The sequence below is a fragment of the Bemisia tabaci genome, chromosome 1, assembly GCF_918797505.1.
Source record: "Bemisia tabaci chromosome 1, PGI_BMITA_v3".
Classification (NCBI taxonomy): Eukaryota; Metazoa; Arthropoda; class Insecta; order Hemiptera; family Aleyrodidae; genus Bemisia; species Bemisia tabaci.
The window spans coordinates 29038889-29063265 of NC_092793.1; the positions used below are offsets into that span (position 1 = coordinate 29038889).

The 24377-nt window shown below is 33.4% G+C and overlaps 1 protein-coding gene across 10 annotated transcripts in view; it reads left to right on the forward strand.

Moving 5' to 3' along the window:
• Ca-alpha1D (Ca[2+]-channel protein alpha[[1]] subunit D) overlaps nucleotides 1–24377 on the forward strand; it is a 286209-nt gene that overhangs the window by 242683 nt on the left and 19149 nt on the right. For 4 of the 10 annotated variants that reach the window (XR_011899720.1, XM_072299452.1, XM_072299434.1 and 1 more), the window contains exons 20-29: nucleotides 948–1077; nucleotides 1710–1876; nucleotides 2752–2839; nucleotides 4438–4545; nucleotides 12377–12484; nucleotides 19313–19365; nucleotides 20366–20512; nucleotides 21414–21615; nucleotides 22601–22870; nucleotides 24000–24083. Coding sequence is in view for 9 of the 10 variants with exons in the window: in XM_072299452.1 (XP_072155553.1) it covers nucleotides 948–1077; nucleotides 1710–1876; nucleotides 2752–2839; nucleotides 4438–4545; nucleotides 12377–12484; nucleotides 19313–19365; nucleotides 20366–20512; nucleotides 21414–21615; nucleotides 22601–22870; nucleotides 24000–24083 (1357 nt within the window). In the remaining variant the exon portion in view is untranslated. The remainder of the gene's footprint in view (nucleotides 1–947; nucleotides 1078–1709; nucleotides 1877–2751; nucleotides 2840–4437; nucleotides 4546–12376; nucleotides 12485–19312; nucleotides 19366–20365; nucleotides 20513–21413; nucleotides 21616–22600; nucleotides 22871–23999; nucleotides 24084–24377) is intronic. The other 6 variants (XM_072299460.1, XM_072299444.1, XM_072299451.1 and 3 more) reach the window with 3 other exon arrangements.

The window sequence follows — 24377 nt, forward strand, 5'->3', positions numbered from 1 at the left end:
ACAAAAATTATTAATATTCTTTCGTAAAGCTAATACTTTATTATATTAGCTTTATAGCTTTTTGTTTTTAAATCAATTGATTACTTAGGAGCAATTGCATTTCCCTGTAGCCTCTTCAGACTATTTACCTTCATTTAGGAAAAAAAAAAATGATCTCCTTAGCTATTGAAGTTAGAAAAATATTAAATAAATTGTTCAAATACTTCCACTTCCAGAAATCGTGTATTTCCAATTCTATCCTAAAAACTTTCAGTCACCTTTCAAAAGGGTTGCAGAGTTTTTCCTTCAACTTTTTATGCGATTAAAAGAGCAACCTTACTGTTCAAACAAGAAAAAAAGACTAAGGAATAGCTAACTGTAGGTAAAAGCAATTTTGGTTTTGTTTTCCCTGCAAAATGATGTGGATTAAGCACCATTTCATTACCTTGTTACTTACTGTTTAACAGGTAATATTTTCAGCTATTTAAAAGGCTGTAGGTTTTCGAATGGAATCCCTATAAATTGAATTTTTTTCAGTCTTGAGGGAAAATAGACTTTTTTTTTACATTGCTTGAGTAATTCGTAAATGAAGAGCTACACCCTGCTTCAAATTTTGCAAATTTCAGTCATTTTACGAAGCTAAAATATAACTTTTTCAATAGTGTAAATGTTTTTTTGGTAGCATTGACAGTTGAATCACAAACCAGAGGTGGAACATAGAAGGAACATAGTGACAAAACATAAAGCTATTGCTCTTTTAACATTGTCATCAAAGTGGAATATAAACGTGTTCAAGGTGAATCTACATACCCTGTTCTCATGCAGAAATCTTTCCCAAAATCTTAAAAATCTCAAAAATTGTGAGATTAGTTTGTTTTCATGACAGTAAACCTGCATACATCTGTTTAATGCAAGAGGATCTATCTTCTTTCAAGTGCATTATTGCATCTAGTTTTTTCCTTTTTCAGGTTTCGTGTATTTTGTCATTGGTTTTGTAATCACAGCACTTTCAGTAATGTTATTTTGGCCTGCATTCTTATTTCGTCTGCCCTGTTGGCTGCTGAAGACCCGCTGACCTCTGAGAATCCACGCAACAAGGTACACTGTCCATCTTACGTAAAGATAATTTGTAAACTCTCACATGCTGCAAAATTTTTTTACAGATTGAGACCTAACAATCCAAGTGAACTTCTTTATTCTGTGGAAATCAAAGAAATTGCAAAAGAAGCAAAAATTAGGCAAATTTGAAGGTATTATATATCTAGCTATGCAATAATACGAAGATACCTATACAAAACAATAAATTATAGTACTAAGTAGTTTTAGGTTAATCACAGGACTTGTTTCAACATTGGCTATAATAACGAGATCTATCATAGAAGCATTGATGTATTGTAAACATCGATGCGAAATTTACTGAAGGCTCTGAGCAGTTACTTCAGATCTGGCCCAGCGCAACACAGATGGCTCAGAGCTGCTGCTTTAGGACAACATCATAAAGAGGATAATTTTTCCTAATCTCAAGTAAAATTCTCGAGTAAAATGTATGAAAACTTTCTAAATCATGATTAATTTCTCATTAATTTCTCATTCTGGCTACTGTAGGTAATGAGCTTCCATGGAGCAGATTTTGTTGTTTAAGAAGTATTGAGATTGACCTGCATGAAGATCAGCTATTTCATTCCTGTAGGGTCTGACTGCTACCAATTTGGTTTTTTTTTTCTGCCTAGGTGTTGGTTTATTTTGATTATTTTTTCACCACGGTGTTCACAACAGAAATTTGTTTCAAAATGATCACTTATGGATTCATTTTTCATGATGGTGCATTCTGCCGCTCAGCATTCAACCTTCTTGATCTCCTAGTTGTTCTAGTTTCTTTAGTTTCAGTCTTTTCAAGGTAAGTTGTAGTCTATTTTAACATTTCATTATTTACTAGGCACTTCAATAATTTTGAGTTATCATCCTGCTTTATTAAACATTAATGAAAAATTAACTAGCAGCATAAGACTCTGGCACAGCAAATATTTTTTTCCAGATGCTAGTCTTTAGCTCAATTCTTGCTTTATGGCAGTCTCAACAGCTTTGGCAAACAATTCTAACTGAACATGGCCATACCCTCATACGGTATGAACTTGGCTGTTTTAATCTCCCACTCTACAAATGATCAACATCTCAATCCCAACGCAATTGAACAGGGTGGACCAACAATTGCCAGATGGTTGCCTCCCTCCCATTCTATTATCTCCGTGGGGGACATAGGAGATATTGAAAAGGCATGGTTATTCGCAGCAACAATGGCAGATTTTTAAGCTTTTTAAAAACAATGTCACCTTCGAGGATCGAACATGGGCCCTCGATGCTTGCAGCAAACTGCCTTAACAATTGCACCACCTAGGCTATCTCAGTAACTACCAAAAAGGCGTATCAATTAACGAGTGTAATAAGTATGTCTAAAGTTAAGCACATAATTTTTCGTTTTTTTTGTTTAATATTCCTACCAATATTATCCCTCATTATAGGTCTCTTATATGAATGATGAACAGGTTTCCTAAATTGAAGAATTTATTAAAATAGTGGTTTATAATAACATTAAATTATTTTTAGATGTCATAGATAAAGATTTTATAACCAATACTTTTTTAGAAACACAATTCAATTTGTAGAAGTAACTGTTCTTTCCCTCTTAAATCAGCTTTTCTTCCTGAATATTTTAGAAAACCTTTTAGCTTATCCAAAAAATTGAATTTTGCCTTTCAACTTTCCTCTTTTCAGTTCAGGTGCTGTCTCGTTTATTAAAATTTTAAGAGTGTTTCGTGTCTTGAGGCCTCTGCGTGCCATCAACCGAGCTAAAGGACTTAAGGTATGTATCTGAAATTTTTGCATCTAACTTCTATCCCACATTTTACAAACAATCTTCAGCTGAATCTCCTCTCTTTAAAATTCTTTCGTAAAGTATTCCAATAGCTGAAACCTTCCTAATCATTAAAAAAATATGAAAACCGCACAATATAGTTAATTTTTCCTCTTCTCTCTACCATGGGTACTGAATGCTGAAATTTGATTATGCTTCAAAAATCATAAGCTACCTTGGGACTCTAAGTTGAATGATGAAAAGACATTATTCCTTCATCACTCTTTTCAAAGTGAGGTCTGTCAAAATTTCTCATGATGATTTAATCTCTCTAATTAAATTTTTCAGCAGAAGAGTAACGTATTTTACACATTGAATTTTTTACATTTGAAGTCATTTGACCTTCTGTTCCCTGACAATCGAAAACCGTAACACCTCTCAAGTCGAACCAGAAAAAGGAAATAAATAAGTCCTTCAGACAGAAGAGAGGTAATGTCGTACAATGTAACACACTGAGGAAGTAGTTAGATTTTATTTTTTTTTATTCAGCAATTGTCGATGATTATCCTCTGATTTTAGTGAAAACTTAATGACTTTCCATCCATTCGGTTTTTTTATTTTTAGAGCTTACTTTTTCTCTATCTCCAAATTAAGAAAAACATACAACATAAATAGGAGGAACAGCAAATGTAATCTACTAGAAATCTCCAATTTTTTTTTTTTTTTTTTTTTTTTTTTTTTTTTAATATTAATTTTAAATAAAACAGCTCTCCTTACGGTACATTAATCTTTCAGTTTAATATGTTGTATTTAGTTTTTGGTTTTTCTTTCAAGTTCATATCAATGGTCTCCTTACTGTGGCTCTCAATCTTTTTCATGCAGCCTCCATTCAATTTCTCAAATAAAATCCTTTTCCAGACTCAATTACGAGTGACAAAGTACTCTCAGCTTGTTTCATCATCTAACTCATTGAATGTTATCTCATAACTTATTTCTCTATTGAAGTAGGTGAGCAACTATTGGTTGCTCTTTACCTTTTGAAAATTCAATTGACATCCACGCATTCAGTCGATTACGAAGTCAATTAATATTGAAGGTATTCCATGTGGAACAGCAACCACAGCAAAAGCCAAGAAAGAGGAAGCTTTCAGTGTAAATATTTTCTCCTTTTTGGGATGGAGGGAAGGGGGCAAGTCATATTAGTTCACATTTTTTGCCTTGCAGTTTTCCATGAAGCTTAATCTTTAAACTGTTCTGCACTGCTGTTGCAACATAAAACACTGCATCGTTGAAAATTGGCACTATCTTTCCAGCAGACAAGGGAAAAATGAAAAATGAAAGATTCTAGTTAAGAATAAGGACTTAAATTAAAGTAGTTTTAACTTTTCATGTTTTCATATTGAAGGATGGTAAAAACTCCTCAAAAATCTCCTTGGCTTTTGCTAAGGTTCCTCGTGAAAATCGTATTTCTGTGTAGTTTCATCAGCTTTAAAAAAATTTCATAGTATTTCTTAGTCGACAGTTGGTTGGTAAAATTTTGCAAAACACGCTTACACCAAAAAATTTGACAGAAATGATAGCCAATGAAATTGATCTCATATGTTTAGCATGTAGTGCAGTGTGTCATAGTAGCCGTAAAAACTATCGGCAATATTGTGCTGGTTACTTGCCTTCTTCAATTCATGTTTGCGGTTATCGGAGTCCAGTTATTCAAGGTAGGGCTATGGCTACAAGCTCCTTTCCCGCCTTTTTCACCCTATGTTTTGAACACCCAATAACCCTACCTAATCATCCTGTTGCGTTCCTGGGGTTTTGCGATTTTTACACCTGAACTTGGTTGATTCACAAATTTTCATGTCTACTCAATTTATTTCCTTCCCTTTTCAGTTGCACACAAAAAATCTGTCATTCTCGGCAACAGTTGTCTTGGAAGTGTGTGAAAACTCATTTCTCAGTCTGAAAGCGAATGTTATTTAAAAGCCATTGTTATTTGAAATTTGACTTTAGCTAGTAAAAATCAGGATCAATTTAAGTTTTCCCGGGGGAGGGGGAAAGCAAATTTCTTCCACATATTTCAAAAGAAATTCATATATTTTCTATGACAAATACTTGTATCCATTATCATCAAGTCTTTTGAAGGGGCTGGTGATCTCTACTATTGCCAGATAATGCCATTTCTTCAAGAAAAATATTTTCTTATCGAGACTGAAGTACTTATTCAGCTATGTTCACTATATTTTAATATGCTGGTCCTATAAGAAGACCTGCTCAAGCTTAAAGCGCCAAATTTTGAGAAAATTTTGCTTTGTTGGAAAAATTTGGCTTAAAATGCTGGCCGTATTTCTACCCTAAATCCACACTACTCTATGTTCCATTGAAGAAACATTGTCAGAATGCCTGACCAGCTTGTAGGAAATGTATTAATCATCATTTATGGTGATTGTATTTTAGACCAAAATAGCCTTTGAGATACTTGTTATGTTCATCTTTGACAGAGTTGTCATTGTTTTTAGAATGTTGAGGGTTACATGCAAGCTCTCCCTGAAAGGATACCTCTTATTGAGTGATTCAAGGAGCTTACTTGAAAAACCAAGTAACGATTGATATTTCCAAATTATTTGAAGATAGCAGCAGCTTTAGTACAAAAATAAATCAGCAATCATGATTTGAAACCATTATGAGGAATAAAGAAAAAATGAAAGAAAAATCTGAATCAATTGTATGCAACTAATAAATAATGCGGGAATAAAATTCTTTGCAACTTTATTTGCAGCATCTAGTTTTAGTTTTTGTAAAAAGAGAAAGGAGAGGTTTTGAGGCGTTAATGTAGCCTCAAGAATGTAGTATCTGTGATGAATCCATCTCATCGGAGCTGTGTTTTCTACAAACCTAAATCAGAAATTTAGATTAAAGAAATGTAGGTATAGTTTTCATTACTTTTATCAGTACAACTAGTCATTTTTTCTTTCTGCATTATTTACGAAAAAAAAAAAACATAAGTAAATGGTCAGCCATGTTAATTTGATGCAGAGAATTTTACGTTAGGAAAAAGAAGAAATCTTTGCCTTTTTCTCCCAACATTCTTCGATGAATATCGTACGTTCATCATATGATTTAATCATCCATCTACTTATGTGACGTCAAAAGATTTATATGTTAGACTCTCAACTTTTCTATAGTATATTTTTTTTTGTTTATTTAACCAGTGCAATCAATTTCCCTAAATAATCAACTTTAAATGATTCATTTTGAACAAAACTTTCAACTCATGCACAATATTGAAACTTACTCCCTATGGTACAGCAAGGAGCTATTTTGAGATCCACTGAGGGTACAGCAGAAGGTATTGAATATGAGAAAGAAATGCTTTTTTACTACACAAAGAACACTGTATAATAGTGCAAGAATATTGAAAAATTATGCTTCAGCATTTTCTAAAAGTTCTATAGTGCACTCTCGGTATATTCATTTGCATTTTTTCGTACTTTTTTTTCATTCCCATAAGGAATTTATTCTTTTGATTGCCCTTATTACCAAGTGCAGAACAGAGTCTCCCTTCAAAAAACAATAATAATAATAATAAAAAAAAATTAAGCCCACGTCCTGTTTATAAAACATAATGAATGCCTGAGCTAAATAAGTTGATACATGGTCAATCAAAATACAAATAACCACAACATGAAGACCAACGCATGTAATTACATCATCGGAATCTTGCTGCCCATAATAATCACTTACAATAGAGACAAAAACTATTAACAAGAATAAAAAATAACCTACATTAAAACTGTAACATTTGAACAGCCAAAAAAGATACCCATGAACATTACGAGTGATATTTGTTTTAAATTTTAGCCACCTTAATGATGGTCTGTATCAACTGCTTATTATCAAGCCCTCTTTTCTTAAAATTATTGTCCTCTAGTTGACTTATCCAATAAGTCATGTGTGTATTTACACCAGTTTACACACAATTTTTCTCGCGAAAGCAGATTTTGAAGGCATTTTGTTCCCTATCAGGTACCCTGATCTAAATTTCTTATTAAGAAAACCAAAATTTGACCACCTTGCTATGCTATGCCTGACTTTCAATGCCTTTGATTGATATGAATAATCTCTCTCCGGGCTGAAATGACTAAATGCATGAAAATTGATTGGTGTGAAATTTCGACCCCACTCCTGTTTTCAATTTTACCTCCTCTCTGTGACTGAAAGAGCTCTTCGTTTCAGCTGTACTTCTCCGTCTCATCTTATGAAATAATCTTCTCTTTATCTCTCTGCCCTCCGCTCTTTTTTGGATTTTTCAGGATTCCTCTTTTTCATTCCTGTCTCCTCTATTCTCTTCTCTGTCTCTCTCTTTTGCTATTTTATTTGCTGATTTGCTACAAGTTAAAATTAGAGCCTTTAAAGTACATAAATCGAGGGAAAACTTATCTTTCAATGGTGAATGGTAATTGATTTACATTTCATTTGAAATTGATTATTTTAGTCTTATTTTTCTAAATTTTCATCGACAATAGAAATGTCTTTTAAGTAGGAACACACAAAAAAAGAATAAAATTATTTTAAAGAGCGAGCAACTGAGGGGCATAACGCAAACCTATCCTTGTCTTCTGTTCAGTGGCAGTTTGATTGTTTTAGAGTAATAGGAAAACAGCTAGGTAATTATCTTTTCCTCAAGACTGTGTTGTATGCCTTTGCACTTATCAACAGAATTATTATTGCTTAGTTGGTATTTCTCAGTTTTTTTTTTCTCCCTCTGAGCATTGCAGTAATAAAGTAATGTCAATTGCTTTAGTAGTTTTGCAAAATTGTGCCGTATTTCGTGTCTAACTTTCCATGAAGCACTAACGAGGCAAATTCTAGTAGAAATCACAAAAACACAAATTTGCACCTCTGTCTTTTAAGTGAGCACTAAGTGTTGCACAGGAGGATGCTTCCAGGAAAAGGCTACTCATCGATTTAAGAAGTAATTTCAAGACAAAGCATCATTTTTTGTGTCATGAAAAAGATGCTTCTGGTACTGAGAAGTAGGAGGTGGCCATAGTTAAATGACTTTAGTGAGTTAAAATTAACAATATTACGTTGCAATGAAATAAATTACCATCATTGAAACATTTAAATCAGTGAATGCATCCAAAGTTTTTCTAGTCGTACGTAGGACTTCATCATGGTTATGGATGTTTTGCCACCTGTCGATCAATTCATTGTTTCCAATGAAAGATAAAAATTAAAACTTTATTTTTTGGTAAGATCCAGAATAGTTGAGTTAATCAAAGTAAAAGAAAAGTGCAAAGAGAAAATAATCAAGATACTGCAAATTCTGAATAAAAAAAGGGTAACAGATTGCTCAAACTACATCCTATGTTGTTTGATTGTTTTAACAATTGCCTTTTTGCCCTCTCATCATAATCGCATCAATTAAACTGGGCCAAAAACATGTTGTGTGCGTTTGTGAAGAGGTTTGAGAGCTGAAAAAATGCTCACATTGAACCACACCAATCAAACGGCTTCATTTTATATTTGACTATATAATTTTTCATCCAAGTACCTAACAGTATAGAAGGTTTGAGTATCATTTAAAGTGGATTCCTTACAATTTTTATTGTTTTATGGCCTAGATTTCTTAGCAGCAAACATTTGTTTTTTTTTTTGTTGCTGTAGAAGAAGAAAAAGATTAAAATCTCAGCAGTTTGAACGCGTTTTATGTTTTCCAATTCATACATGCTACTTGACCGTTCAATTCTAATTTTCTTTGACTGGATTTTCTCGGACGTATCTTGCTATTTCATTGTGAGCTCCTCTCTAGATTATGTCAGTTTTTATATAAGTTTGTCGCAAATCTTCGTCAGTCACATAATTGACTTTTCCACCTTCTGACCTACTTGAGCAGCCATTGAAAAATGTTGATCCTCCCTCCCCCCCCACCTCCAAAAATGAGGATTTTAATAAAAACCTAGGTGTTTCTCACTTAATGACACGACATAACACACCTGAAAATTTTTGCCAGACCAATTGATAGTGAAAGTAAATTTATTTTGTGACATTTAAATGTGAAGTAAGTACACCAAAGAGATTTTTCTTTAAGCTTTACATTCCAAACTTACACAAGCAGGAGAAAATAATCTTTTAAAAAAAAAAAAAACGTACAATACAAATTTGGCCTGCATACTGCTACCTCCAGATTTTGCTCTCTCCTGGTGCACCAAAAAGTACATGCATATTGAAAAAAGTACATGTATAAAGCAATTAAGGCACACATGCATTACACTTCGCTATCACACTCAATTGCTGTCTCTATGTATTGAATCGCAAATGTTGATTTTTGAGTGCCTTGTGATGTTTGCTAAGGAATATCATGTTTTTTCTTCATTTAACTAAACTTTCATCGTGCCATAGAATTTCAAGATCAAGGAGGAGAGCCCTCTTCAACCTCAGTACATATGCCAATTAATATGTCCTTTTTCTGTTTCAAAGTTTTGCACACTGTTTTCTCAAGTAAATTATGCCTCGAACAGCAGAATCTTGAAATATTTTTTATTGATAATTTCAACACAGTTAGAATTATTCTCACCATTAAGACAAATATCTTACCATTTTTTGTAAGAAAACCTCCACAGGTAAAGAGAAAAGTCAAAATGAAATCATAGATTTGAAAATTTTAAGTCAAGGACTTTTTTCATTTGAATTTTTTAGCTTTGAACTATTCTTTCCTTTTTCAACTGTTTCTTCTTTCCAGTTTCATATCTCCTCTTCTCTGCTCTCGTTTTTCATCTAATCGAAGAACATTGAAGAAATCCAATACTGATTGTTGCCTTTAATTTAAGGGGTATTCAATGTTGGCCAGACAACTAAGTCAATGAACCTTTAATGTATACTCATTCAATACCCAAACAGCCTTGCATCGCCCAAGTGGTTTGTTTTTGTGTTATTATGTCTCCCTTCCATTTAATTTTCAATGATTCAAAGGTAAGATGAACGTTCAGGTTCTTGAATTTCCAAATAGTAGCCCAAGCAAAAGCAGTGTTAAAAATTGAAACCAAAACTTGGTGTCTCAATTATATTTCTGTTTGGTTTAGAATAGGAACTCATGCAGTTTCATTTCATTTTTTTGTTTCGGAAAAATAAAAATGGCCTTCCATGGAAAATCCTTAATGATGGGGATCAATTTCACTGTTATTTTTTGCGGTAATGAAGAGCTCTTATTCAGAGTTCAATGACTAAATTCTAAAGTTCGGCGCACACATATGTCTCTTTCACAACAATTTTCACTTAGTATTATTCCATACCTCTCAAAGTTTCCTCTTTGGCACAACAAAATGAAAAAACGAATTTTCCAAAAATATTTTGTATAAAAGTAAACCTAAGTATTATTTTCAATTATCATTTGATCATCAGTCATGTCCATCTTCTATTCACTTAAATTTTTTACCTAGTGCTGTGCCCTAAACCAGACCATTAGCTCTAGACCAAGCAGAGCTCTCATTTGAGGTGGAGTTCCCCCTTTCTTGTCTTCCTCCTCCTCTTCTTCTTCTTCTTTTTTGTATTCTTCCTTTTTTTCTTTCTTCTTCTTCTAATTTGTCCCCTTCAAATGTTGTTGGGGATGGATTTAAGAAATCATGAATTTCTGTATCATCTCTCGATGTTTTCATTCCCTTAAATACTGAATCTATAAAAAGGAAACCTCTAGGCAAGTATTTTCTTTACTTTCCATTTGCTGGTTCTATAAGTATCGCAAAGCTTCAAAGAACTGACTTGAGCATACATAAATAGGATGCTGTTCGCTGTCTTGATTTTGCTCCTGAGCATTCATATTTTGGCGTCAAAAAAATCCTTAAACTTATGTAAAAACTAAAGAAAGAAGTACTTAATAAGGTTTTAAAATGATTTTACCAGCTACCCAAGTAGCAGTGATCGCGATAAATAGCGATTTAATCGATTGATTATCGCGATTATATCGATGGCAATTTATCGCAATATTATCGAATAAAAAATTGCGATTTATGGCGATTAAATCGCTATGCATTGCAATTTTTTGTTCAATAAAATCGCGATCAATTTTCGTCGATAAAATTGAGATCAAATCGCCATATACCGCGATTTTTGTTGCGATAATAACGCGATAAATTGCCGGGCGATGAAATCGCGATTTTATTGCAACAAGATCGAGGATAATCGCTCAGATATTGATGATCTTAGCGATTTTATCGCCGACAAAATCGTAACAAATCGCAATTTTTCCTTTGAAAAATGCTACTTGAGTAAGTAATAAGCTAGGGTGAAAATGGTGTCTAAATAAAATTTGACCTGAAACTCAGAAAGTTTAAATCAAGTTAGTCAAATCATTTGTAAAACTAGCTCCATTTTCTAAACCTCTTCCTTTTTCACAGTCTGCCAGAATGAAATTATACATCCAGTCACAATGAAAATAATCACAAGTTGCTCTGGAAATGCAAGAATTTTTAATTTAGCATATCAACTCAACTAACTGTATCTTCCAGACCCCCTCCCCCTTTACAATTTGTCAGGATTCAATAATTCATTATAATTTTTTCCTGTTAAATATCCACGAATTAACACTATTAAAAATTTGGGGATAGGTGCATTAGCTTTCCGGTGCAGCAATTATAGACCCTGATGAGTTTTTCAACTCCTCACAAATATTGTTCTCCTTTCCTTATCTTTCCTTTCCTCTCCCTGGTGCAGCCAAACTAAAATTTTACTCAGATCGCAACCAAATTAACTCTTAATCAAGCACAAGGGTAGTTCATGTCCAATTAAAGCCAGCTGAGGACAGAACTAGTTATTGTTCATCAGTTAGCTATAGATCACTTATCGATTGAATATTACGCGCTGAATTCTGTGTATGACTTTCTTCTCTTGCAATGAATTGAAATCTCCTACAGGGACATGTACCATCAGAAAACTCAAGATTGTACAAAAAAGTAGTGAAATACAGTTTCTAAGAGGTCAAGAAAAAAGTTTCATACTGTCAACTGTGATTCAGAAATTAAGATATTTTTCATATTGTATCTTGATTTGAAATTAAACATTTAATGTTGAGAAGATGCTAGAATTGCTTAAATTCTTTTGAATTTTCTCACACCCACTATTATGGTATTATTACTTTCATTTTTCTTATTATTTTCCAATCTATAGTAGAGCCAAGTTAAATTTCTATCGAATTTTCAAAAAGTTTGTACCCTTTTGTTCAGAACTCACCTTTTGGAGGTTTTTTTTAAAGAGTGTTTATTCCGGAAGGAAGGGGATGGTTCTGATTATATATGAATGTCATAGAACCTTTCGCGTGATTTTCACCCGCATTTGAGTTTTTCTGTCTCCAACCCGGTGATCCCTGATTTGCTGATGCATCTTTTTATTCCCTTTGTATATCCAATCGATGAGTGGACCTAACCGTTGTGCTGAACAAAAACACTCGAGCCTCTCCAGAACTTTCCTGTTTTGGCAGCTGAAAACTTGGGAAAGCTTTGTTGTTTTAAGTGTCAACCTAGCTCTTTTTTCCTCAATCTCTTCCCTTGTTTATAGTATGTAGTCAAATGCGTGATAGTCGCGATAAAGACGATTGGGAATATCATGCTGGTAACCTACCTCCTCCAATTCATGTTCGCTGTCATAGGAGTGCAGCTCTTTAAGGTAATTCGAGTTTCCCCTTTTCATTCATTATGCACAGTGAAAACTGGATAGAATATTTATAGATCACAGCATGTGTTAATAGCTTCCCACCACCCCTGAGTAAGATGGAAGCTGTAATAAAAACAAGCCTTGCATATGTCATGCATGAGAAAAAGACCAATATTCTCCAAATCATTCAAAACTGAATTATTTTAAGTATTGCAGGAGAGAGGATTATGTACAATCAGGCAAGAACCTTGACACACTTGAAGATATGCCAATCGTAGCTGTTAACAGAGAGCTCAAATATTTTGTTCTGTGAAAAACACTCAAAGCTCAGTTTTCAAAATATTGAGTATTATAAGCTGAACTATTCATCATTTTCCGTGAATAACCCAGCATGACTTGATTTAAGTCCAAACCTCAGCTGCCGTACTTCATTCACTTGATTCATCGAGCTCCAGAAATCCGTAGGATTTAACTTATTAAAAAGTCTCAAACTATTACAAATGAGCCCTCTTTAAATGTCCACCAATTATTCGTATGGATATCTCCTATTGAATGAAGTATCTTAGTCAACACTGTGTCCAGCATGATTTATCTTCTTAAGATTAATACTTGTCTTGGTTCTAATGTCTATGATAAACTCCCTCTGCACAGCTGTATCACTCCTCTCCCCCACCTTCATCACAAACAGTATAAATCAAAAGAATGAATATTTAGACGATTTTGGCCTCATTTTTCACAAATATGATGTAACTCTTTATGATAATGATCAGGCTCAGCAGATACATTTCCTGCATTTGCATTTATACTACATCTAACCATTCTTTTTATTACAACAAACTTACCTGTAATACAATAGACAATTGATTATTGGATGAACATTTCAAGAACAAAAAACATCAGTACCCTTGAAGTTTCTCTGGACTTTAACTGCGAGGAAATCTATTTTGTCTGCTTTTCTTTCAGAGAACTTTTAGATGCTTCTCTCATAGTTCCATAAATATTTGGCATTTCAGAGTGTTTTCTTAAATTTTTCATCGTTTATATCCTCTGATTCTGCTCAAGGTTTAATTTCTCTCAAGATTTTCACAAGTGTACTTATTTTCCTCATTTATTTAACTATTTTATTGTCATGAAAGTTTTATCTTATGGTATCTCAAGTATTTTCCCCCTCTCTTTATTATTTATTTTCAAGCTATTTTAAGATTTTTGGTGGGAAAAATTTAGTGGTAATTTTAAGAAATATAATAGTAATTTCCTGTTAAATTCTGTCTCAAGAATACTATTTTTCTTGTTTATAATGACAGAAAAATTCCCCTCAGAGTCCTCCTACACCAGGGGTCATCTTACATTGGCTCCAAGGGAAGTAAATGCACAGTCAACAAAGTTTTCATTTCCCTTAAATTTGTCAATAGACAAATATTATCCAGTTTTCATTGTTGTCATCTCTTCTTAGGCCTGTCTGTCTTTGTACATCACTGTCTTCTGATCGGAATGTTTTCCGCATGCTATTGTGTCGTTTCTGATATTTTGTCGTCTCCTCTGTGAACGTTTACCTTGAGGTTTGTTGCATGTGTGCATGCCAAATGCTACCTAAGGCCTTAACTATTGGTCCCTCATAATTATAATTCTATTCTATGTTTGCTTTGTTCCTTATTTTTAAATGGGGAACCTGGTTTCCCATACCTAATTCTCTCATGTTAATTGGGATATGAAAATTTCTGACGCAATGAAACATGTAATTTCTATTTCTGCTTGAATAGCACATTACAATTTGAAAAAATCTGATTAGTGTTGATTGATACAGTTCATTTTCACAGAGTTCTCAGGATCATCAAGTTCCCGTTAGTGATTTAGTTCTTGCAAGGAAAAAGTGTTTTGTCAAAGTGCACTTACACCAAACAATACATTATAACTCAAAAAGTAACATGAAAAGGGGTAAAAAAGATAGTTCAGTACTTGTAGACCCTTTAAGGTTACCAAAATGGTATTGCAAAAAACTGTCAATTGCAAACTGACGACTATCTCTGCAGCACACAGTTTATGCTCTTTTGTCATGGTAAGCGAGTTCAGTGATCTATGTTTTTTTGCTGGCTTCTTTCAACGCAGTATACTTTGATGTAATTGCAAATGATTCAATTTATTTTCAAGTCAAAAAGTTTTGCAACTGAAAAAGTACAACAAAAAAAAGAAAACATTCTCTTCATGATGCGCTATAGCCGTATGAATAATGAATACCTTTAATGTTTGTATGAAGATGAACCTATCCTAAATACACCCCATGCTATTTTTTCTTGTATCATCTATATTTTTCATTTCTTTTTGCACTTTAAAAGAATTTTCCAAGTCATCAAAAAAGGAGGTATCACTGTCCCCAAAGCTAAGAAAAAGATATCCCCCCTCTCCACCCTTTCTATCTTAGATATTTTAATGGTGGTGGACCTTTTATTTCTCATTAATGAAGTACCACTTTTTTTTTCAACCGAGAAATATGACACAAGTTCGCTGTCAGTGTTGAATAGATTGCCTCCATTACATCAACAATGATAACGCAATATTATTCTAATTTAAAAAACTATCTGAACTTCTCCAACCCTATCTTTGCAATTTGCTCATTTTTAGATCAGTACTTCTTTACAAGAAACAAAATATTAGGCTGATCATTGAAGTAATAATATTTCTTAGAATGCTCTATCTTTTAGCCTGATAATTTTTAAGTTTATTTGCAAGATTGACATGAAATTATGAGAATGAGTCAAAGCTGAGCTGAGTTTGAATAATTAGCTCCAAGACTCTAATGATTTGCAGTCAATATAATCCGATCCAGTTGCCAGACACTAATTGTTCAAATTCAAAGCGCGTTAAAAAAATCAAATGTTGGACATTTTTCATAAACAATCATAAAAATTCACCCTTAAAATGAAAAATCTCTTTTAAAAACTTACTGATTCCCTTTTGTGATTGTCCGTTTGCGGTATATTGTATCTTTAACTGCCACACGCCAGCGGGTTTTAAAGTTCAACATATCTTGATTTTCTATCGCTTTTCATGCTAAATAACAAATGTCTTGTCCCTTCTATTATGTGCATTCTTATTCCTTCCCTCCACTCCAGTTTTCCTGTCTTTCCCAAAATCTTCCCCTTGAGGTCCTATACCCATTTTCAAATGCACCGCGGCTCTACGACAAACATAATGTTCCCTATTTCTTATATAATAGACTGGTTTATTGTTGACAAGGGTAGGTGTATCAATAACTGGTCTGGTTCTAATTTTTTTTCTGTCTCTTTTTTTCCCTCTTTATCGTACGCACCTAGCACTCTTTATAATCGGATTTGATTCAGGTTTTGCATCCATGCCTGTCTGGGCACCAAACTTATTTTTATTGTAAGTACCCAGATGTTTCCAGTACATATTAGAAACCTTAAGAGTTTCTTTTGCAATACCTTTTTGGTGAGAAATAAGCTTAAATTATTTCCAATCTTACTTGTTGCTAAGATGGGTTGTTGTTAATGTTTTCGGAGCAACTTCCAAAGACTGCGGCTGTAAAAAAAAAAATTTGGAGGTATGTCTGACGTCAGAGTAGATTATAGTCTGTTTAAAGCAATCCTGTGTCGTTGTAACATCCTTCTCTTCCCTTCTCATAAATTATGAATCTAAACGAAATATATTTAGACTACTTTTAAAAATACTGAGGTACCTACATGGTCTGAATGCCAAGGTTTAATAACCCTCAACCATTATTTGGTACAATGCTTTTGATCAAAGGTAGTTGACATAATTACATCTTTCAAGGTAATAGCAAGTAAAGGCCCCTCAACCCCTGCTCCTTTTAGGTGTAGATTAAAGATACTTAGAGTGCATGAAGGAGCCATACAGGTGGTTCTCTGTGTCTTTCAATGGATTTAAACCATTCATTCATTTTAATTTAGATTTGGCAGTATGTTTTTATCATTTTATTTCTAGTATTAGATAATCTAGTCAATGTTTTCCTATTCATAAAAGGTTTTGGTCTCTTTGAAATATTATTTGATTTTTTTCTCAGCATTTAGCAGCATAGGTTACAATTTATAGACTTTTTTTATAGTTTTTTACCTCAAAAATAATTTTTTCCTTATTTTTTGCTATATTTTTAGACCAAGTAACAATGAAATTAGAAAAAGGGAAGGGTAAAACTTAAAATCCTATCAACTAGTATTATTTGCACAAAGATTAAGAATGTTTATCCTTTGTGAATTTACCAGGTGAAGGACTTCATTTAAAGCTATATTTTTCAGCCCTCAGTACACTTGTTCAGTGAGTTTATGGAGTCGACTGCATCAAAACCAATGATGCAACACCTGTCATTACAATTTCACTGGAATACTTTGAATTAAGCATAAATTACCGAATTCACATCAAATAATACTGCAAAATTGAAGCATTAAAAATTAAATCATTCCATAAAGAAAATGTGAAAAGTTTAATTTTATTTGGTTCTTTTTCTGAAGTGAAATTTTTCATTTCAACTTGATCCTTTTGAGAAGAATGATGGACATTCCTTACTGAAAGACTTCCTGCCTCGACTTTAGAGATTTCCATGATTTAGCACTCATAATTTTTCTTTCCTCTCCTTTTATTTGCAATTGCAGATTTACCCAAAAATGATTTTAGAAAAATTTCTTCTGTTATTTTTTCTGGCAATTAACAGGCACGACGAGTCTACAGAGGGCTGACCGCGCTAATTTTTTTAGTTTTGGAGGTGTTGCAGGGCTGAATGTTTTAACCAATTTTTGTACGATGCGAATTCTTTTTTGAATTTTTCATTTTACCCCCTCTTTTATATGAAGAATTTTAATTTGTAAGGTCTTGCAGAATATTTGAGCTCACAACACGAGGTGAGTTGAACAAAAGGCGCCAACATCTAATTTTTTTTTACCAAGAAGCATTCTGTTTTACTGTATCTAGATCTTCTGAGTCATTTCTATTGTCCACAATAATCCTACATGATGATTGTCAGATATTGGTTATCTAACTGGGAAAGAGAAAAAAAATAACGAAGGCTTTTGGTAATTTGTCTTAGTATGCGAGAGGCCAGAGTTTTTTCTCTCTTTAATTTTCTCTTCTTTTTCTTCTTTTTAAATTATTATTATTTTTGATGTATCAATGTTGAATAAATTGCTTTAACTTAAAAATATCATTTTAAGTGTAAGCAGAATTGTTAATGCATGAGTTAGTCGTATATTTGTTTAATTTTTTTATCTTCTTTAATGTTTTACACTTTTTAAATCAATTTTATTTCCCTATTTTTTTTTCTTTTTTTTTTTCAATTTGGAATAAGTAAGCAGTATTATTTGGACTACATTTTGCAATTTGGAACTATAAATTCTCGCCCGGTTTAAAAACAACGTATGTGCCATTAGTTTCCCTATGCACATGAGTGTTTTTCCAGGAAAGCCAGAATTAATAGTTCCAAATTGCAAAATGCAGTCCATTTATTCTCCGTGTTTTCATATTAAGAAATAACTGCTTCACTCTAGATTACTCCATTTACTTTTCATTCACATAGTAGCAAGAGTTTTTTTTGTCAAATTTTTAGTTTTTTATCAGGTGGTGAGCATTATTTATTCTATGATTGTTCTAATGGTGTATGTAGTTTTTTGTAATTTTCGGAGGAAAAGAGAGATTTGCCGTGTCAGAGGAAAAGCTGAAGGTGAAATAATGAAGGTTATTTGATCTGAACGATGTCTCAGTTCTCTTGATGAAAGGACAGTAAACTTAACCATTGAGTTTAAACAATCAAGGAATCCTCTTGTGAGCAATCATCCTTCAAACACTGCAATTGAAATTCAAACTAAATATTTTGAGCATTGTTTTTTTCCCCCCATTTATGTGACTTACTTCTATAAAAGGTCATGATGTGTTAAAAATTTGTTGTGAAAATTCCAGAATAGTTGCATCAAGAGACATGAAGTTACTCTGATTCCATTCATGTCTTCAAGATTCCTAGAAATATTCATTCATCAAATCTTGTCTTAGCTTTGTAAATTGCTTTCTTCTATTTTATATAGAATTCACGATGTTTTCATTTCTAATTCTGTAATTCTTTTTGCCACTTGTACTCCCCTGTAGCGTTGCTTTTTTGTCTTTCACGGTGTACAACACAAATCTACCCACTTCTTAAATTGCTAACTTAGCAGATGGGAATTCATATGAGTGTATGTTTTTGTTATTGGTATTGACATGCACTATTCTTGAGTTCTGATTTGTCCTCTCTTTGGCAAGTGGCTGATTTTTTCAGTGTATTTTCGAAAGTCAATTACACTTTTTTTTTCTTCTTTTTTTCAAATCTTCTCACCCTAATCTTAGATGTAGGGTAAAATATGAGATACAGTATCATGCAGTCCATGATTGACAGCAAAAGTTAATCAAATTTCTGAGTATTGAAACACAGTCTGTTTCTCAGTTACTACAATTTTTCCTCTGTTCCTCTAGTAAATACCTCATCTTTTCTAGCCGAAAGGGAAAAATTCCATTCTTCCCTTTTTAAGAACTTCTTATTATTATATAAAAATATGACTACTTTTTATTAATTTTTAATGCATTAGAAAATACTCATGTAAATGCGTTTAGGTAATCCTAATTTTAATCTATTTATTCTTGAGCTTCAATGCCCTGAAGATAAGTTAATAATACTCAAGTTTGATTTTTCTTCAGGGTTTAATTTTTTAAAGATAGGTGTCACAGGCTTCTGATTTCATCTGACACCAACTTTATTCTGCTACCCTTTGTGAGTAAATAGGATTTCGTGTTGATCTTTGTTGATTTTTAAATTCATGTTCTCATCCCTAATGTTTCACTTTTCAGGGCAAATTTTTTTCATGCTCAGATGGCTCTAAGATGACAGAAGCAGAATGCCAGTAAGTAAACTGTTAGTTCCGCCCTAATAAAAAAAAAAAGAGCCACAGAAAATCATTAAATTTCAAATTAACAAGCAGTTCAAAAAATGCCATCAGCAAGGCGTTTCTCGTCTAATCATTTTCCGTCCATGTTGAACTATACGCAGTGTGACGGTTTTAATAGCACTTGCTGCGCAGAGGCTCTCCTACCACCCGTTCGCATGCCTCTTCTCCTCAAATCCTTTCCTTTCATTTTGACATTTTTCTCAACATCCCTTAACAGTTTCATGCATCTCCTGCTATATGTCTGTATTCCTGTCCAGAGTCGATTATTGATAAAACCAGGGGATGTGGATGCGCTAGACACTATTGCCAAGACCGTTCTGTGTTGAAAGACATACATTTTTCTTTTAAAGTATGGGTTATCACAATGAAAATTCAAGAATACAAGAGGAAGCACTGTCAACACAGCATATTGGCACTTCTCACTTGTTTTGGTTCATTTTATTTTTATTTGTGAACTCATTCAAGTCTTTAATAAAGTTTAAAAGTGTCGTACATCTCTGAAAATATGAGCCGTGATGTTAGAAACGAAGTTAATTTTCTGTCAAGACCTTTAAGTATTTCTTCACTAAATTTAAAGGAAAGTGAATCAACATACTTAGTTACATGCTTATTCTCACCACTGAACTGTGAATTTATTTACTTTGCAGACAGACATCATTCTCATTTATTTTGGTTATTTCAGCAGTAAGCACCTGAGTATTGTTCAAGAGTTATCTTCTACAAATTTTCAAATTCTGGTGTATGTACAAAGATCTTTTCAATACTTACACTTGAGACCCAATCTTATTGGCCACCACAGCCTTTTTTTTTTACTGAAGCGTTCTTCATTTAAGTTCTTATCCTTTTATTTTTAGGTAAAAAAATATATTTGACTTGATAAATCAACTCTCCTTTTCTCATCTTTACCCTCAATTATCCTTGTGTATTAACTCTTGCCTCTTTTCAATCTGTTTAGAGGCACCTACTTGGTTTTTGATCATGGTGATATCGATCGCCCAACAGTTGAAGAAAGAGTGTGGAAACGGAATAGATTTCATTTTGATGATGTAGCAAAAGCCATGTTAACGCTGTTCACCGTCTCCACTTTTGAGGGTTGGCCAGGGTAGGTTATACTCTAAGCAATAATTTGCTCTCTTTCCTCTTTTTTTTTTTTGGGGGGGGGGGATGGTTTACTATATCTGAAATACAGATTTTATGAATTCTCTGGTCTGTGGGAATGGTTCAGTGTAAGCTCATAATTCACAGTCAAATGATTAATACAAGATACAAAAAGGCATTCCATAGGAAATCAATAATTTTAGTCATTAAGTAAAAAGCTCATTCTGCGTTGGATTTCCTAACTTGAAAATTGATTTTAAGACACAATGAATGTAAATTCATGTATCGTATAGTATACCTATATCTTTTATATCTGTCCATAAACATATAGGAATGTATAATTATTTCCTTCTAAATGCCTTTTTGTTACAATCCTAGAATTGGATTTTAGCAGATAATATCCTCCAATGGGTCATTAGTATAAAATTCCTTCAGAATATTCGACAGATGTTCCTTGTGTAAATTTTTATGAAAAAACCAAAAAGTCCATCAGAGAGTTTTATAAATCACTTTTAAAGGGAGAAAACCCTGATTAAAATCTGACAGACCAGAGGCGGACAGTTTTGATGATGTAGCTAGTCTATATCTTTGGATGGACTTCAGCTGGACTCAAACTTACCCCAATCACAACAGACTGCCAAAAATATCGTTTCAGGTGGATCCAGATTTTGGCAATTTCTAAAACCGGTTTTCTTCGTCATTTCAAGTGAAAGAAATCCAAAGAAATTATTGGGAGTTCAGCTCATTTAGTACTCTAAGATAATGAATTAAGAAGAATATATGCCTTTGACCCATGGATTATTCCAGTTCTAGACCCACCTCTTCTGTACATATTGAAAAACTTGTTAACTACTCAATAAAATATGCATGTTGACGCTTTTTGATTTGTCCCTTTCTTTTCCCAGGTTACTGTATGTATCAATTGACTCAAATGAGGAAGACGTTGGTCCAATTCACAATTACCGTCCGATAGTAGCTGCTTATTACATTATCTATATCATTATTATTGCTTTTTTTATGGTTAATATTTTCGTTGGTTTTGTCATCGTCACATTTCAGAATGAAGGAGAACAAGAATACAAAAATTGCGAGCTTGATAAAAACCAGGTATTTATGTTCTCGTACTCTTGTTTCTTATGTGTTTATATCTCAATAGAAAATCTCTGTTACCTCCTGTCATTGGTAAATTCAGCGTCTGCCTTTACCACCCCTCTATTTGCCACCTAGCCATTGCATTCCTGGTTCATGGATTCTACAGTTTTGTTATTGTAGTAAAATTTTTGAAACAAAAAGAGTTTTCAATTTTTACACTATGTCAATTATTATAAATACAATTTTTATTTATGAGGGTCATCCAGAAAGTACATCCTGTTTTGGTTTTTCTTTAGTACTTTACAGGCCAAAAAAAATTCAAGTACATATACTGCTAAAAAATGCTACTGTTTGATAACTTTTTGGAATTTCTTGGCTTTGTTTTCCCTGCGAAATGGTGTGGACTCAGCATCATCTCTCCACCTTGTTACATACGGTTCAGGCCATTTTTTAGCGTTTTTTCTCCTCTACATATACTGCTAAATACAGCTCCAATTAAAGCCTCTTCTTTATTTTTCTTCTTCAATTGTAGCTGGAAAACATGTAGAAGGGCGATTAAAATTATTTTCACAACCCCATGATATATCTTTGTTACAATATTTTGACTAGCCAAACTCTTCTGTGTAAATGCAGGAGTTGTTACCTAAATCTTCAACGCCTCAGTAATGACAAAAAAAATTGTCTTTTTGGCAACATTTAGACGTTTCGGACAGAAATGCTTCTGAGCATCGGAGAGACAATGGATTTTAAGATTGAGGTGCAACTATTAATTCTTTACGTGCCTTTTTAATAGGCAAGTGACGAAGAAAAACAGTGTTAATAGCCAATAAATTGACTTCTTGTAGTGAGTCTAAATGTATGATTCACCTTGTAGTTAAAGTTTGCAAATTCAGACAGTTGTTTTGCAGCACATCTTGACATCATTTTAAAGAAATTTTCTGCATAAACTCTGATTTTAACATGTTTCTATAGTACTATTTTTTTTTTGTCTATGTTTCAGCGAAATTGTATAGAATTTGCGCTGAAAGCCAAACCAGTGCGTCGATACATTCCGAAACATAGATTTCAGTACAAAATATGGTGGTTTGTAACATCACAACCGTTTGAGTACACCATATTTGTTCTTATCATGATCAACACAATCACCCTAGCAATGAAATTCTACAAACAGCCACAAGGCTACACTGATGCTTTAGACGTTATGAATTTGTTTTTTACAGCTGTTTTTGCTCTTGAATTTGTATTTAAGTTAGCTGCTTTTCGTTTCAAGGTGAGTTCAAAGTTGATTCCTCCCTCTTCTTTTTCTTTTCCTTTCTCTTCAAAAAAGGAAGAAAAGCGAACACCCAATTTTGAGACAAAAAAGTATCAATCATATACTTCCGTATTATAGTGTCCTCATTGGCTCTTCAAGTTTATATTCAAATATACTGAAAGTAGAATATTCTAGTACTTATATTTTATTATTTATTTAAGAGGTCCATTCAAAAATTTCTCTACCAGGGTTTTCCTGGCCTCAAAGATGGTCCAACTAAAATAAATTAGAGGTTGTTTGAAAGCTTAAGCTCTTACTACCACACTGGTTTGAAGATTTGTTTAAGGCTTGATTAAGGGTTGATGTGACAGCAACATGTTTAATCCTTGAGATCCAAACCTGAGTTTTCCCTGTGCCCTGCGACTTCAACAAGCGATGCAAAAAGAAACTTTGCAATAGCACAAGAAGGCGCTTGCACCAGCATTACAGAAATAGGAGCATATTTAAATTTGTCAGCTGGATCAGTCCATGAAATTTGCATGAACACTTGGAATTGCACTTGATGGCATACAAATTTGCTCCTTGATTTCTATTGGATGATCTAAAAGTGTGTCATGTTGAAAAGTGTGTAGATCTTCGCTAAAGGGTTGCAGACAATCTAAATATCATTTCCAGGTTCATCACTAGTGATGAACTGAGGCACTACAGCTGCAATCCACAGACAAAGCAGTAAATGGTACTATGGCCATGATTCACAGACGAAGCTGCAAACATTGCAATGGATTAGCCTTGATGATCTGTGACCGGAAGAGGTACATAAAGTGAAAAGCACAATGAAATGCCTGATTATCATGTTTCTGAATTTTCGCAGGAAAGTGCATTGCAAGAAACTCTAATTTAACTCAAGTGGACATGTTTAAGATCAGGACAACTCCAGTCTGGGAACTTTTTTAATACATCTTGTACCATTTTATTTTCGTGGCTCAATTCTCTCTTGTTGACGTCTCAAGCTCAGTCTTGTCCATTCTCTTTTGCTTATTGTCCAATGCCTCTACTTACCATACAATACATGAATGAAGTTGAATTTTAATATTGGTTAAGGATACTTCTTGCTTATTTAATAATGCCTTTGGTTTCTCCGTTTCAGAATTATTTCGGAGATGCATGGAATGTTTTTGATTTCATCATCGTTCTTGGAAGTTTTATTGATATTATTTACACGGATTTAAATGTAAGTTCTCTCATTATACTTTTAATCGACTTGATCAACGAAGAGTTTCACTTTTTGTGTCTTTTGTAACTGAGAAAAAAGTTAAAGGAAAAGAATCTCTTAAGTTTTTCAGAATACTTGGAAAGCTGATACTTTTATTCTAATAATTTTACGCTTATGAAAGTTGAATCTTTTTTCTCTCCTCCTAAACCAAACTAGACTTTCTCCAGCTTCCTGGTGCAAACAAGGAAGAGGAGATCTTTTAAAATAGACTAAAAATGGAACTTTGGTTGACTGAGGTACGCATATGGCACA